At 35.3% G+C, this 15,271-nt stretch overlaps 1 protein-coding gene across 11 annotated transcripts in view; it reads right to left on the bottom strand.

Moving 5' to 3' along the window:
- Nucleotides 1-15,271, bottom strand: part of LOC145673876 (uncharacterized) — a 254,260-nt gene that overhangs the window by 100,500 nt on the left and 138,489 nt on the right. For 10 of the 11 annotated variants that reach the window (XM_081743658.1, XM_081743659.1, XM_081743654.1 and 7 more), the window contains one exon: nt 11,005-11,121. The exons of the other annotated variant lie outside the window; for it this stretch is intronic. In XM_081743658.1, coding sequence (XP_081599784.1) covers nt 11,005-11,121 — 117 coding nt within the window. The remainder of the gene's footprint in view (nt 1-11,004; nt 11,122-15,271) is intronic. 11 annotated transcript variants of the gene reach the window in all.

The raw sequence follows: 15,271 nt of genomic DNA, 5'->3' as shown, positions 1-15,271 counted from the left end.
CATCGGCTCGAGCTGCCTAGGTTGGGTAAGCTGTTGGCTCGGCTCGATAGTGAATGAGCTGTGAGTCGAGCAACTCGAGCCGTTGAACAACCTAAAGCCGGGCCGAACAGTTTTGAACATGTTTAACCGGCGCCCTATAACTTTTAGGTATATCAATTTTTGGCTCGAGCCCGAATACTTGCTCCTCCGGAACTAAAACCCAGAACCTCGTGAACGATGTCCCTGCCTCCTACACTTCACGACTACTGAGGATAACAGTCAACTAGTTTTTAGCATTCAGCTACAAACCGCCTATCTTCCATGTTTATACACTGTCTTGTTATAATAATAATAATAATAATAATAATAATAATAATAATAATAATAATAATAATAATAATAATAATAATAAAAGTTGCAGTAGTAAGTATCATTGATAATAATTATATTGTCTATGTAGAATCTTTGAAAAAAGTACTTGAAACTACAAACAGCATTTATCTCGATTTGGCTCGACTCGACGCGAAACTCGAGTCAAATTCGAGTCAAGTTGGAGGAAAATTTTCGAGCCGAGAGTCGAGCTCAAAGATGTCTATTTGGAGTCGAATCGAGTTTCTATGAAAACTCGCTGTGCCCATCCCTAGATTTTTTCCGCATCCTGTTACACATATATGGTTAGCGGCGCTAGAAGCTTGTCCGTTGCAGCAAGTGACCTGCCAATAATGGCCGAATATCTATGATGAGGAAATATGATTAAAATAATAACACTATGTATTAAATATGCTATAACGTATTTCTTCATCTATCGCACACAACATACTAGAAATGTACTGTATTTCAACAAGCCTATGTTCCAAGCAGAAAGTTTGTTGGTTTAATAACTGCCCCCCTTTACGAAAGCGACGCAGCATGTGGTGAACCTGGAATATTTAAGGCAGATTCCGAAGGACCATCATTCGTTCAAATTATTAAAACTCTCCCACTAGGAATCGAACCTGAGACTACCTACACCAAAGGTGACCGCTCTAGCCGCTAGCCACTGGAGGGGGCTACAATTCTCAAAAAGAATGTCCACTAATTCTTTCCACAATAAGTAACTGATTTTCCATTGATTACATGAAGCAGTTAAGATTTTACTAATATACACGGAAATAGTATTCTCTTGTGTATTTAAACTGTAATTAAAGTAAACATCTAGTGTAGGAACTTCTTCATATTTAGGCGAAAATTAGCGTGATATTCTACTTGATGTAACAATTTTGATATAATAATTTCCATTCATATTACTATTTTTCATTTTAGGAATTCTGTTAGTAAAAAGTCAGTATTTCACTCATTCAATTTTGGAACTTGTAACATTGGGGAAATCATTTAAATGGTATGCCAATGTATACACACTTTGACTAGCATAGGTGTTCGTTGTTCGCAAGGGACAATAAAATTTCATATAAAACAGGAAATGTGAACACTGTATACATTATCCCTCTTCCGGGTCGCGGACATAAGCTCACCACTAATAATATAATTGTATTATAAGATAATTAATGCAATAACGAAAACAATACTGGTAACCAATTACATTTATAGGTTAACTAATTTAATTGCAAAGGAAAATAAACCTGAATAAAATAACTAAGCAAGGGAAAAATGGAAAACGGAAAATATGACAAAAATGAAAACTAAACTTTGAATATTAATATGAAGTAGATTTTCAATATTAAAATATAAATTGAAAACAGATTTGAACAAACAAAAGAACACTACTTTCTTTTGCTGAAGAAAGCAATCCAACCCCCTCCCCTGTGCTGAAACTTTTGGTGCAAGATGTTTTGCAGCTCAGAAATATTGGTAAACGAAATTTTGGCGAAAGAATATCTCATTATTTTTTTCCCCATTATGGCTGAAAGTATCTGAGATATATTTCATTTTCCTTTAGAAAAGCGTATGATGCGTATGAAGAGGTATTAAAATCTAGACTTTGACTAGTAGACGTGGGGGGCTTTGAGGAACTTGTAATAAAATGCCCCGGATATTTAATTCTGTGCTTTGACTACTAGTAGACCTAGTTCCTCAATAGAAAATAGGCTATATGACTAACGTCATATAGGAGTTATCAGACATCAGAATAAAATATTAAGGATGTTACAGAGTTCAAGTCTTAAGGCTGTCATCATACTTGCAGACCAATACTTATCAAAGAATCTCTTTCTTATTTAATAAAAACAACAACTTATGAACCAATAAAGCTTAGTGTTAGTAAATAAGAAACAGATTTGTTTGAGTGTTGGTCTGCAAGCACGACGGCAGCACTAAAAAGCAAGGCCTAAATACATTTGAGTATGATGAATTCGTAAAAGTCAGAAACAAGAATCACCAATCCTGTTAGCAAGCAAATTCTATTATGTAAAAATTCATGCCTAATCATGAATTATTTTAATGCAGTGATGAATTGTCCGGCCTATAAGAAAAATTTTGTTCCAAAATTTACAGGGCCAAAATTAGGCCTACTGTCGTCTATGCTTAACACATTAAACTTGCAACATCCCTATTTTATTCTGATATCTGATAACTGCTATACGACATTAGTAGTTCTACTTTCTACTGAGTTATTTGGCCTATTTGTAATTGTAGTCAAAGGCTAGATTTTAATATCCAGGGCATTTTATTACAAGTTCCTCCTGGTCTGCCCACGTTTAATATAACACAACTCGGCAATGTTATTATTATTATTATTTATACCTGATAAGTGATATAACATAGTAGCTCCATTTTCTGCTTGGGAAGTAGCCAAAGCCTAAAATCAATATTCGGTGAATTTTATTACAAGTCCCTCAAGGGTGCTTATGTTTGCTATCGGCGAGCTTTTGTCCGCCCCTGTAATATAAGACTGCAGGTGAGCTTTTTGCCGATGAGCTTATGTCCGACAGCCCCCTCTTCCTCATCAGAAGTAGAATTTTCCAAAGTTCTAAGCACGTATTCCCTTAGTTTTAACTTATCCTCATAAGATTTTATGTAACAAATTTCACACCTCAAATCAAAGCAAAGTCTCTTATTGGACATTTTCGGAATAAAGAATAGGAACTTTGAATTACAGAAATTGTTCCCCTTTTCTTTAACCCTTTTAAATTATATATACTATTTTTAGTATATTGGTTAAAATGGGGTGTTGAAACAACACAAAATGACTACCACTTTAGCGTGTTACTTGGGTGTTAATTCAGTGCCAAGCACATCGCCTTCCGAACATATAAAAATAACTCGTTACTACCTGAGAGAATTTGCATTGGTATTTATTGTTTAATATGAGCAAAGTTTTGCGAAATATATTTGGCACTTGTGCCAAGTAAAGAATAATGTTCTATGCTTTCTGTAATCGGTCAAAATAATATTGTTGTAAACCTGTGAATCATCTGAGAATAACAGATAAAGAATATAGATGGAAGCACTGCTGTCTGTGTAACTGTTGTCAGATGATTCACAGGTTTACAACAATATTATTGTGACCGATTACAGAAAACATAGAATGTTATTAGTTATTTGCCATAAATGCAAAATATATTTCGCAAAGCTTTGCTCATATCAAACAATAAATACCAATGCAAATTCTCTCAGGTAGTACGGAGTTATTTCTGGTATGCTCTGAAGGCGATGTGCTTGGTGTTGAATTGACACACAAATGACACACTAAAGTGGGAGTCATTTTGTGTTGTTTCAACACCTCATTTTTTGTTGTGTAGTGTCTTCATTATTTGATTAAGAAAGAACCAAAAAAGCCTTTTCCTTCGGTCTTTTTCTCTTTTTTTCTGTATGTTTTTTCAAGCATGGAGCCATTGTAGATCGCGTTATGTATGGTTTCACGCTTTTCTGCGTCGAGATATAGGATGTGATGATGTTATAATTTTTATATATATATATATATATATATATATATATATATATATATATATATATATATATATATATATATATATATAAATAAACCTTTTTAAGGCCTATTTTTATAATTTTTGGTGGGCTTGTAGATTGAAAATTTGCACACACATTTGCTGCAACCCGTAGTATTTTTCAGATTTTTTTTTTTAGATCTCTGCGTTGAAACAGTGGGGTCCTGACGGACAAAAAGTTAAAAAAAAGGGATATTTTTAAACAAAAATCTCTTTGTTTATTTATTTCCTTTTGCAATTTTCCCGCCTCAGATACATGACGGAGAGATGTGAATGATACCATTTGAAACTTTGTTCTATTCTAAAGAGAATGATGTACGAACCATGATTCTAGGATAAATAGGGTGTCTCAGGAAATTTTTACCTAAGATTCTGTTTTATACAGGAACCTGAGGTATTGTGGGGATATTATTTTTTGGCGGGCTTACTTTTGTACTTAGAGCATTGAAATTTTGCACACACAATCAGTGTACCTCGTAGCATTTTTCAGATTTGTTTCAGATCTCTGTGTTAACACAGGGAAGATCCAGAGGGAAAAAATGGTTAAAAAAATGAATATTTTTTTAAACAAAATATAACTATTTTCGCGATTTTCCCATCTTAAATACACGATAGAGATATGTGAATGGTACCGTTTGAAAGTCTGTTCTATTCTAAAGAGAACGATGTACGAACCATGACCTTAGGATAAATAGGGATGTCTCAGGAAGTTATTGTTACATCCGGGTCTTTTGAAATAATGTGGGGCATTGTGGGTCTCATTGATAAACATTTTTTCCCGTCCTTACTATTCAAGATAGAAGCTTGAAATTTTGTATACACATTTAGCACACCCTTACTATTTTTTAGTTGATTTTGTGATCTGTGCCTTAACAAAGGGTGGTTCAGAGGGGCTCAAAATTTTAAAAGAAAAACAAATCAGAAAAAATCTCAATTTCTCTCAAAATTCCCCGCCTCAGGGGCACGATAGGGAAATGTGAATGGTACCGTTTGAAAGGCTGTTCTGTTCTGAAGAGAACGAGGTACGAACCATGATCCTATGATAAATAGGGATTATGCTGTAGCTGCCTGGCAAAGTCTATAATTTACCCTAAAACGCCAAAATTTAAAAGGGTTAATAGAACGATTTTCTAAAGCGGTGTAACACGATTTCCTTGTTTTTAATGAATTTACATACCGAATTCATATCTGCAAATCAAGCGAATTCTCGCCTTCTGCATTGTATGAATATAAAATGGGAGATTTGTATCAGTTTTCCCCTTTAGAAGAATCACCTTCGAAAACTCTGAAAACTATATTTCTCATTTTTAGTTAGGAGATTTGTGGTAAACTTTATATTTTTCTTATGGGAAAATCACAAAGTGACCGACAAGACAGAAAGTTTACTAGCTTAGTATAAACTCTTTGTCCAGTCGTGGCAGAGTTTCCATTAGAATTTATTTCCGGTTCTCACACTTCAGCAGATCTGCCCAGAATCACGTCGTCTCTCAACTACCAAGACGTCATCAGACATGCGCAGGAGATCAAGAACGACCTTGAGGTATAATTATCGCCCCACGTCGAAGTCAACCTTTAGATATCAAGGCTTTAAGATGTTATAGAACGTTATCTAGTTCACGTTCAGCTGCTGCACAGTATGTGGTTAATTCTTCCGATCCCAACAACATTATTTCTGTGTTTCAGTAGTTCTTTTATTATTCTTATTCTTATATTATTATTATTATTATTATTATTATTATTATTATTATTATTATTATTATTATTATTATTATTATTATTATTTCGTACCAATCAATCTGCGTGGAATGAAGTGCATCTCCATTCACTTCTTCGACATCATCTACCAAATCTTCGCCATATTCTTTTTAAAGTGATCCATTTTTATTGAGCTCCTCAAGAAGAATGATGCATAGAAATAGATCTCCGTCTGAGCTCGATTATTTACATAGCGAGAACGCGAACGGACGAGCCCGTGTTTGCAGAATATGTTCGGTTCTGTGTCTAGGATGTGCAGACCTGTGTACCTAATAACGGTAGAAGATCTTTATGCACACCTCAAGGTGATATTTAACATTAGAATGAAATTCACACCAAGAGGCACAAAAAATGTAGAGTCGATGCAACTTTTGTTACAGATAAACTCGGTAGTTTTTAAATTCTTGTATTTCTGATTTTAAATGTTTAAAAATATTTTTTTCTCACTTCCAATATTATACGTTGACCGAACATGAAAATCCATTAAATATATCCATTAAATATCTTAGAATTTTCCTGCAATTTTTAATACTGCAATGGCTCCTCACGGTCTTGAAAATCAACATAGCCTTCTGAAACTCATGTCCTGGTGGTCCCAGGTGGTAAAAAAAAATTACATACTGACAGCTAAACAATCCAACGGAAACGAAAAACTAAACATTTAATTTAAATATCCTTTTTGAACTTTTTCCAGACTGCGTAGCGTTCTGTTGGTTTTAAAGAACTAAAGAAGAAGGGAAAGAAGTCTTTATAATCAAAGAAAATGGAGAAGATATCTTAAATTCAGCAATGTAGTTTAAAAATTTATTTCTACGAAAAGAATGAAAAAATGAAGAGAAAAAGTTCTTCTTCCCTATGAAATAAAAAGGTGGAAACGATTGTGTGACACTGAATTTCACCAATCTTTCAAGTATTTGATTGGAGTTTAAATTGGAATTCACGAACTTCAGTCGTGCTTTTTTCTAAAGACTGAAAATTTACTATTATGTGCGTCCACCAATCAATGTAAATATTCTTTATCATATACTGATGATGATAACGAACACTCATCATAACGTAGACGGATAAGTTAACAGTATGGGTGTGTAAGTGGAATTCAAGATTAGCATTTCATTAACAAACATGCATGCTATCAGTTCATTTAGTGATTTCATTCATTATTATTCATTCGTTTCCTGAAGACTACAAGGCATAAATATCTAGATTTCTTTACATTTAAATTTCTTTTCAGAGTCAAGAAATACTACATATACTACCTTTCCTTTTTTCTATAATTCTTTCATTGATTATCCTTACATAATTAAACCAATCGTGTCTCTCCCCCTTCCTGTATTTTTCTTCAATTTTTTCATACAATTTCTTATTCACTCTACAGAGGACAATTTTTGCAAAATGTGATCTTAAGCAATTTTTCTGTAGCTCCGCATTTCTCTGGGTTCGTGCTCACTTTAAGAGAAACACAAAGGCTAGTAGGGAAAGAATTCCTTTAAGACATTTTACTGTTTCAAATACAAAACATTTTTCCTTCTCTTCTTCCCTTCAAATTTTCAGATAATAAGGATCTAGCCTACTTGTTTTCCCATGTTCCAAAGTTTATTTATTTATGTTTAATTTATCCATCAGAATTATAAACTATTCAAAATAAATTCATAATTATTCCTAATTTTATTCAAAATCTGTTATGATTCAAGCTGTGTATAACATTCTTTCCCTAAGGAAACAAAACAGAAACAAACATCATGCTACAATTACACGAAGCACCCCTATATACAAATATGCTTATACAGGGTGTTTCAAAACGACACCGACAACGTTTGTGAGGTGATTCCTGACACCAAGATAAGACAAAAAGTATAGACCAACCTGAGCAATAATTCACTCCGTTATTTCGGAGTTATAGGCTGCCGAAAACATGAAAAAAATGAACTTTAAAGGTCTATAGCTCTAATACTATGGGACCTGCATTACAGTAGTCGGGTTAAGACTTCACTTAGGAACTAATATGTACTATCCAAAAATATCTCTTCCATAATCCTTTCAAAGTTCATTTTTTCATATTTTCGGCAGCCTATAACTCCGAAATGACGGATTTCTGCACTCAGGTTCGACTATAATTTTTTTTCTTATCTTGGTGTCAGGAATCACCTACCAAACGTTGTCGGTGTTGTTTCGAAACACCCTGTACAAGTAATTTCATAAAAGTACCTAAGTAAGCATGACTCAGATATACGAAAGTTAACTATCTTGGAAAAGGAGGTAACTTTGTAAGTTGGGAAGGTAGCATCCAGGAAGTGCAAAAGTAGACACGGAAGAAGCAGTTACAAATTGGAAGACAAATAAGCAGCTACTTGAAGTGAGTACCTTGCATTCTCTTCGCTTTATTAAGGTGAACAGCAATACTTACTTTCGTGCTCTATGCTCCTCCTACAGGTCAAAGAACCTGTAATTATCCGGAATCCAAGGTATCTATGGAGTGTTGTTTGTACGTTTCCAAACAATACCAAGAATAATAATTATTTTATTTCTAAACTTATATTGACATTTCAGTGATAACTTCCAACTTCCTTTACTCGGTTATGTTACGAATTTCAGAAGCGTTACGCTCGAAATCTAAGTTTAATTACTTATTTGATTTTAATGAAAAATTTATATTGAAATGTACTAAGAAAGACTGAACTTATACTGACGTTTTTACGTACATTGTTAGTATTGTAAATTTTTGTTGCCCTTCCTTATGTTTCACCTTAGACTACACAGTCAAGTCATGCTTTCCTGTGATTCCTCAAGATATTTCTTTAATCTACCTAAACTTCGTTTTTCCCTTATCTTACTATTCTCATTTTCTGCTGTCATATTTGTTGTCCCTTTCTATTTATATATTTCAATGATAAAACTTCTCAATACATTCGTTTGTATCTCCCTATCCTTTCCAACTCATCTCTCTCTTGAAATTTATTCCTGCAATATACTTCTCTGGCTTTGTCGGTTTCCCTCGAACTTATTATTCAAGGTTCAATACTCTTTTTTACCCTTGTCGGTACTATTTTGTTTCCTTACACACTCTCTCTCCGTCCCTTCTTCTTGACATCCCTCCAGTAATATGTAATTTCTTAATTCGAGTATTTACATTCCTGTATATGAATGCTATATATTCTAGCTTTGGAACAAAGTGTAGCTCCAATAAAATTAAAATCTGAACAAAACAGACACTTATTACTAATCTATGTTACAATTTTGGCAATAATATCGTTGCGTTCATCAAATACATTATCAATTGATACAGATTAATAATAAGTGTTTACTTTGGTCAGATTCTTATTTTTATTGAAATTTATATACCATATCGCTGTTACAGAGAGAGATCAGAAGGAAGTAAGAATAAGCAAAGGAGTAAGGCAAGGATGTGAACTTTTGCCTCTCCTGTTCAACGTCTATATAGAAGAGGCTATGAAAGAATTCTTTGATAAAAACGAGAAAGGCGTAAAAGTAACGGTCAGGTTTTCAGAACAATAAGGTTTGCTGATGACATAGCGAAAAGGACCTGCAGGAAGCACTTTCAAACTTAAACGAACAACTGGCAAAAAAAAAAAAAAAAAAAAAAAAAAAAAAAAAAAAAAAAGCAAAATGAAGATTTAAAAAAAAAAAGTGGTAACGTGCACAAGAGTAGGACAGGAAGGGGCAAACGTATGGCTAGAGGGAGAGAATATCGAAGGCGTTGAGACGTTCCCCTATTTAGGAAGTCTAATATCCTACGACGGAAGAAGTGAAAAAGACTTAAGTTCCATAACAGCGCAGGCTAAACAAGCATTCAATAGGAGAAGAGGACTTCTAACATCAAGAAATGTGTCGTCGGATGTTCGGAAATGATTTGTTAAGACGCTGGTATAGAGCGTGGCACTTTACGGATCAGAGACGTGGACATTGAGAAAAACTGAAAGTATCCAAGCTGGAAGCATCTGAAATGTGATGTTAGCGCAGAATGCTGCGCATATCATGGATCAAAAGGGAAAGGAATGAAGACGTACTAAAGGAAGCCAATGAACGTCGACAGATCACTAAGATAATAGGAAAAAGAAGAAACAACATGCTTGGCCATCTTATTCGGCACTCCGATTGGATCACCGTGTTCATAGAGGGAAAGGCAGAAGGAAAACCAGGAAAAGCAAGATCAAGGATAGACTATCTAGATGAACTAACGATGTCTTATCAAAATATAAACGAGCTCTACCAAGGAAGAGAAAAGTTTTAAATTTCCATGTTGCCTACCAGCCTATGTTGAGGTGAGAAAGAAGATTGCTTCTTCTGCAGTTTGATCTGCTAACCAATAAATCTGCTTTCAGCGCTCATTAGTTCCTATGCTAAAAGTGTTGTTGATTTATATATATATATTCGCGTTTTCGAAATATTCCCTTTTTAGCCTCTCCATCCTTCACTTTTTCAGTATTGGATGTCTTATCCTCTCCCTTCTTCTTAAGTTCGTCAACTAAATATGCATGTCATGCAGTACAAAGCTGTGATGTAAGATTCGTCGCCAGAGACAATCATCACGTTCATTCAGCTATTACGAAACTTCTACTGTATTAAGACATAATCTATTTGAACCTCTGCTGACCTACTTTGGAATTTCAGGTATATCTTCTTGTATTGTGTTGACTGAATCAAGTATACCCCATTGCTAATCGTTCTGCTTACGAAAATTTATCAATATCTTTTCTCTCTAATTGCTTTCCCTATACACTACTTTCTTCTTCTCCCGCCACTAGTATTCAGTTCATCCGTTACCATTACGTTTGCATCTGACTCTTTACCTACAACTTTTCTTAAAATCATGATTAAAAATCATTGGCTACTTGTTTCATAGCACATTCTAGGAATTCAACTCCTAACAATTTCATATTTCTGAATTGCTACTGCTTTTTATCTCAATCTGAAAACTGTAAAACAGATGGAGTATTTTTGCGTTATCTCTTTAATACAAAGAGTACTCAATTCAAAAGTTAGATAGATACAAACAAGCATAACGTTAACATCTAACGAAGTTAGTGAAACAGTTTGTAGAGGTACGTAAAGAAAACAAATACAAAATGCAAAACTAATAAAGTTAGTTTAAATATCTTCTGAAATATTCACATAACACTTCTTTATTTAAAAAAAAAAAAAAAAAAATACTATGCAAATTTATCGCCAATTTAACAAATTATCAAATCTTTCAAATCCAAACCAAGTCATGCACAATGTACATGCAACATCAAAAGCTTATACAGCGCTGCCTCTGGATTTAGTCTAAACAAAAGGGCCGAAGCTATTTAGTCTTTTCAGTACTTGCCATTTGCTCCATCACCTGAGTGCTGTAAGGACCAATCCCAACTGAAACCTGATGGACTCACATTAGAATGCCATGATTCTACTGGTCCATCCTGAGAACAGCTGGTCAATACTACACCTGTTTAAAGAGAAATTTTTGATAATCTCAATTTCCACGTTTATTCCGTAGTCTTAAATGTTAATGGTTAGTAGTGTAATTTTCTAAAAGTTCCACCCTCCATAATGCTCTATACGATAAAGCAAACTAAGATAAATGCAAAGAATCATGATTTAAAAAAAAAAAAAAAAAAAAAAAAGTAAGTTTCGTTTTACATTGACGACTGAAGTCGATCAAATATTGAAATCAGAAGTGGCACATCTACAGTATATCACTTCCATTTTCAATAGAGAGGTAAAGTTGGAGAAGGAACCTATTCTTGACACCCTAAACCAATATCAAAATTATATCTTATCCCTAAAGCAGAAAAACAGCGACGGTGCGACAATGCCCCAGAAAGATAATGCGGGTTGCAGAAAGATTGGCTAAACTCTAGACGAAAATTACTGCCTCAGAAAGATTGTTTACTCTGTAAATAAAAATTATGGTTGCAGAAAGACTTCCTTCTCCGTAAATAAAACACGATTCAGAACAAGTCAACGCTTGATATCATAATATACCGATAAACTTGAGAGGTGCGAAAGGAAAGACTAAGCGATATGTATAGTCACCAATACGAGTGCTACAGTCGCCAGTGTTACAGTGCATGCAGCAGAGTCGAAAAACTAGCAGACAGCTGTCTGATGGCGGAATGTTTGCTGAGCCATTGCGCATTTCTTGGTAGCGCTACCGTCGTGGTTATAACGTGATTGTTATACTTAGAAAATGGCTACCTCAGGACGATTTGTGAAAGCTTGTGGTCGTATGACTCACCGCCCTGTTGAACAGATTGGCACAACACATATATTAGCTTACATCTAGATAAATGGACCATCTGCTGGTTACTAGGAAACAGGAAATTTTGAAAATGGCTTTACGTCAGAAATATGGTACGCAATACCACAGCCATTTTAAACCTATTTTTGAAAAATAATAATAATAATAATAATAATGTCTAAAGAGGTGACATTCGAAGTTGTAAGGAGGATTCAAGGAGACTTAAATGATTCAGCGTCATGTTTCAAGATGTAAAAAAGAAGAAAATTAAATACCTGTATCTTTTTTGAGTGAATATACGTGAAGATTTCTTTATTTGTTAACTATTCAGTTATTATACAACCCTATACGCTCCCTGTATATTTCTCCAAAATAAAAAAGTCGATAAGTAAATAAAGTTTAGAAAATAGAAATGTATAAACGTTTTTGCTTTTATGCGTTTGAAAATTTTGTGTTATAATTTTACTACGCAATTACTAAAATGCTTGCAGAAAGTTACTGGATTGTTTTGTAAGTCGTCGCAGAAAGTTTAAAGATGTTCTGCTTTAGGGAGGGTGAAACAATAAGTATTCGGCCTGAATAGAAAGAACAGACAGACGATTAATTTTGCTTTTCAACGTAATCTCCCTAGGCCTCCATGCGCTTGGACAATAAATGTTCCAATATTTGAATGGCCTTAAAAATGTTATTCCAGGATGTACAAATACTCCCCTACTACACTCATGACATTAGACTTAGATCTTTTGCCGAACAAGTGATTAATCAAATTCTGGAATACGAAAAAATCCCTGGAGGCCAGGTCGGGTGAGTAGGGTGGGTGATGAACCGATTCGAAGTCAGCATCATGAACGGCGGCCATTGCAATTATTATTTTGTGGACTGCAGCATTGTCCTGATGGAAGACCACTTGCCTGATAACTTTCCTCCTCTTTCCTTCTAAATGGTTTCGCACAAGGTTCGGATTACGTTGACGTAATAGTCACCCGTGGTGGTATCATCACGTGTGTGGCTCCGCGTAGCGTAGTCGCTAACGCTCGCGTCTTCGGTGGAAGTAGTCCCGGGTTCGATTCCCGGTGGGGGCACTCGGTCGAAAAAGTGTAAAAAGCTTTTTCAGGCCAGCCATCCTGGGTTTTTCTCATTTACACCAGGCAAATGCCGGGATGGTACCTAACTTCTAGGTCCCAGGTCGCTTCCTTCCTTCCCCAATCCTTTCTTCCTTCCTTTTCCCCGGATTGTGTGCTCGCCGAGGGACGTCATCCCTCAAACGTGACGGGCTAAATGGTCATCGATGTCGAAAGCCCAGACACCTAAAACCCTAAACCCTATTATCACGTGTCAAACAGGCAATTAATAAAATTCCTCAAGCATCCCAGAAGACTGACGCTATAATCTTCCCACTCCGTAGATTGTTGTTTCGTTTCAGGATCGAAATAATGGATCCAACTCTCATCCATGGTTACAAATCACCTGTGAAAACCTTCTCTGGATTACATTTTATCCTAGCCTAAAGTGCTTCGGAACAAACCATTCACTGTCTCTTCTGATAAATAATTAGATACATTCATGGTATCCATCTTGCTGATAATATTTTATGTGTAAAACATTGAGCAATATTGACGGGACTGTACTATATGGCCATTTAGCGTCGTCTACGATTTTGCGTATAATCACTCTCCGATCAGCCACAACAAGTCATGAATCTTGTTGACGTTTGCCTCATTAGTCACTGAGCATGGTTGCCCAGAACGTGGTGCCCGGTCCTTACATGACCTTCTGCTAACCTGGAATTCGTGACACCGTACCTTCATAGTTGAGTGTGACAGAGAAACATCACCTAATGTATTCAACAATTCTTCATGGATTTTCTGTGTGTCAAGTATTCCATTTTTTCAAAGGGAACTTTATCAATGCTCATTACTCAGAAGGCTCAATTTTCAGCAAATGTCGCAAAACGGTTCATTCACACACTATTAGAAAAGGAACTTGAAATTTTATGCGCAGCTTATTAAAGAACAGTACATAACATTAAATTTCCGAGGGTGGATTTTATTTCTAAAGACATTACGTGGAAGACTTATTGATCTATCCTCGTATTACTTTCGATATTTAAAAAAAACTATCGCTCCGCTTGCAACCCCCTGCCCCCCCCCCCTCAAGACATCAACTCTGGCATCGTAACTGTAAATGTTCCTTTAAATTTTGACGTATCTAATAAATATACTCACAAAAAAGATAGTCTCTTACAGTCGAGAAAATAAACAAATGGAATTCACACAAATGTTTACACGAAAGTAACACACTAATGCTTCGTGTAGCAATCTCTAGTCAATAATTTCTTGGCGTCTAAAGGGGATATTGGATACAACTCTCGTGCAATAAGATGGTGTATCACAAAAGTAATGCCACAGTTCCGTGACATGGTTTTCAAGAACTGTTTGGTCCTGACAGCTCTCCTCCCATTCTTGTGCACTAGGTCCACAGGTGTTCTGTTGGGTTGAAGTCTGGATAGAGAGGCCCGTTCCATACAAATTATGTCTGCATGTTCACTTAGCAACTCTTGTTTTTTTATGAGAAATGTGAACAGCACATTTAATTTCTTTTGATTTTTTTTTTAATTGGTACATCCAAACTTTTGTAAACTGAAACTTAAAAATGTAGACAGGGCATTGTGGAGGATGTTACTAAATGCCTGTGCTCTTAATTTGTATTTATCCTACAGTGGTTGAAGATCAGTGAGGGGTGTCTCATAATTACCCTCCATAGGCAGTGTCTCATAATTACCCTCACTCCTAAAAGTGCCCAAGATATCTGCCTTAAGCTTCACCCAATACGAATGCTATATGTAATTTGGTCGCCGCCGTGTATAGAAGAATCATGTTTTCTTTGATTTTCTAGCTTAGGTTCAATCACACAGTCTTGGAATTTATAACAAAATATTTTGTAAACAAAATTTCCTTTCGTTTCAAATATAGGGTCTAATACAGATATCTGGGGTCTCTGTTGGTTAGACAGATATGAAGTTACAAATGATAGAATTGGCTTGTGTTGCTTAACCTTGTCTCTGTTTCTTTCAAGGTTAAGCAATAAGAAAATTAATTATGTCATCGCTTTGATTGTCGTTTGCATAACTAGGAGGTATTAGGTGAATGTTGTATAGGCAAAACTTGAAACCCCGGAATTAACACTACTTCGTCTTGAAAAGTATAGTGAAAATTAAGTTTTTCCTGGGAACTGTCTCTATTGGACCAGTTTTCTCGGTCTAGAAATGTAACTTTTTTCGAACTTTGAAAGAGTTTAATTCTAAACTAATATTAGTTTTAAGATAAGGAGTGTTCACCATTAGGACAAAACAGTC

This window comes from Thermobia domestica, chromosome 17 (assembly GCF_964235325.1).
Source record: "Thermobia domestica chromosome 17, izTheDome1.hap1.1, whole genome shotgun sequence".
Lineage (NCBI taxonomy): Eukaryota > Metazoa > Arthropoda > Insecta > Zygentoma > Lepismatidae > Thermobia > Thermobia domestica.
The sequence above is the reverse complement of the archived record's forward strand: the minus strand, read 5'-3'. Positions and strand labels throughout refer to the sequence as shown.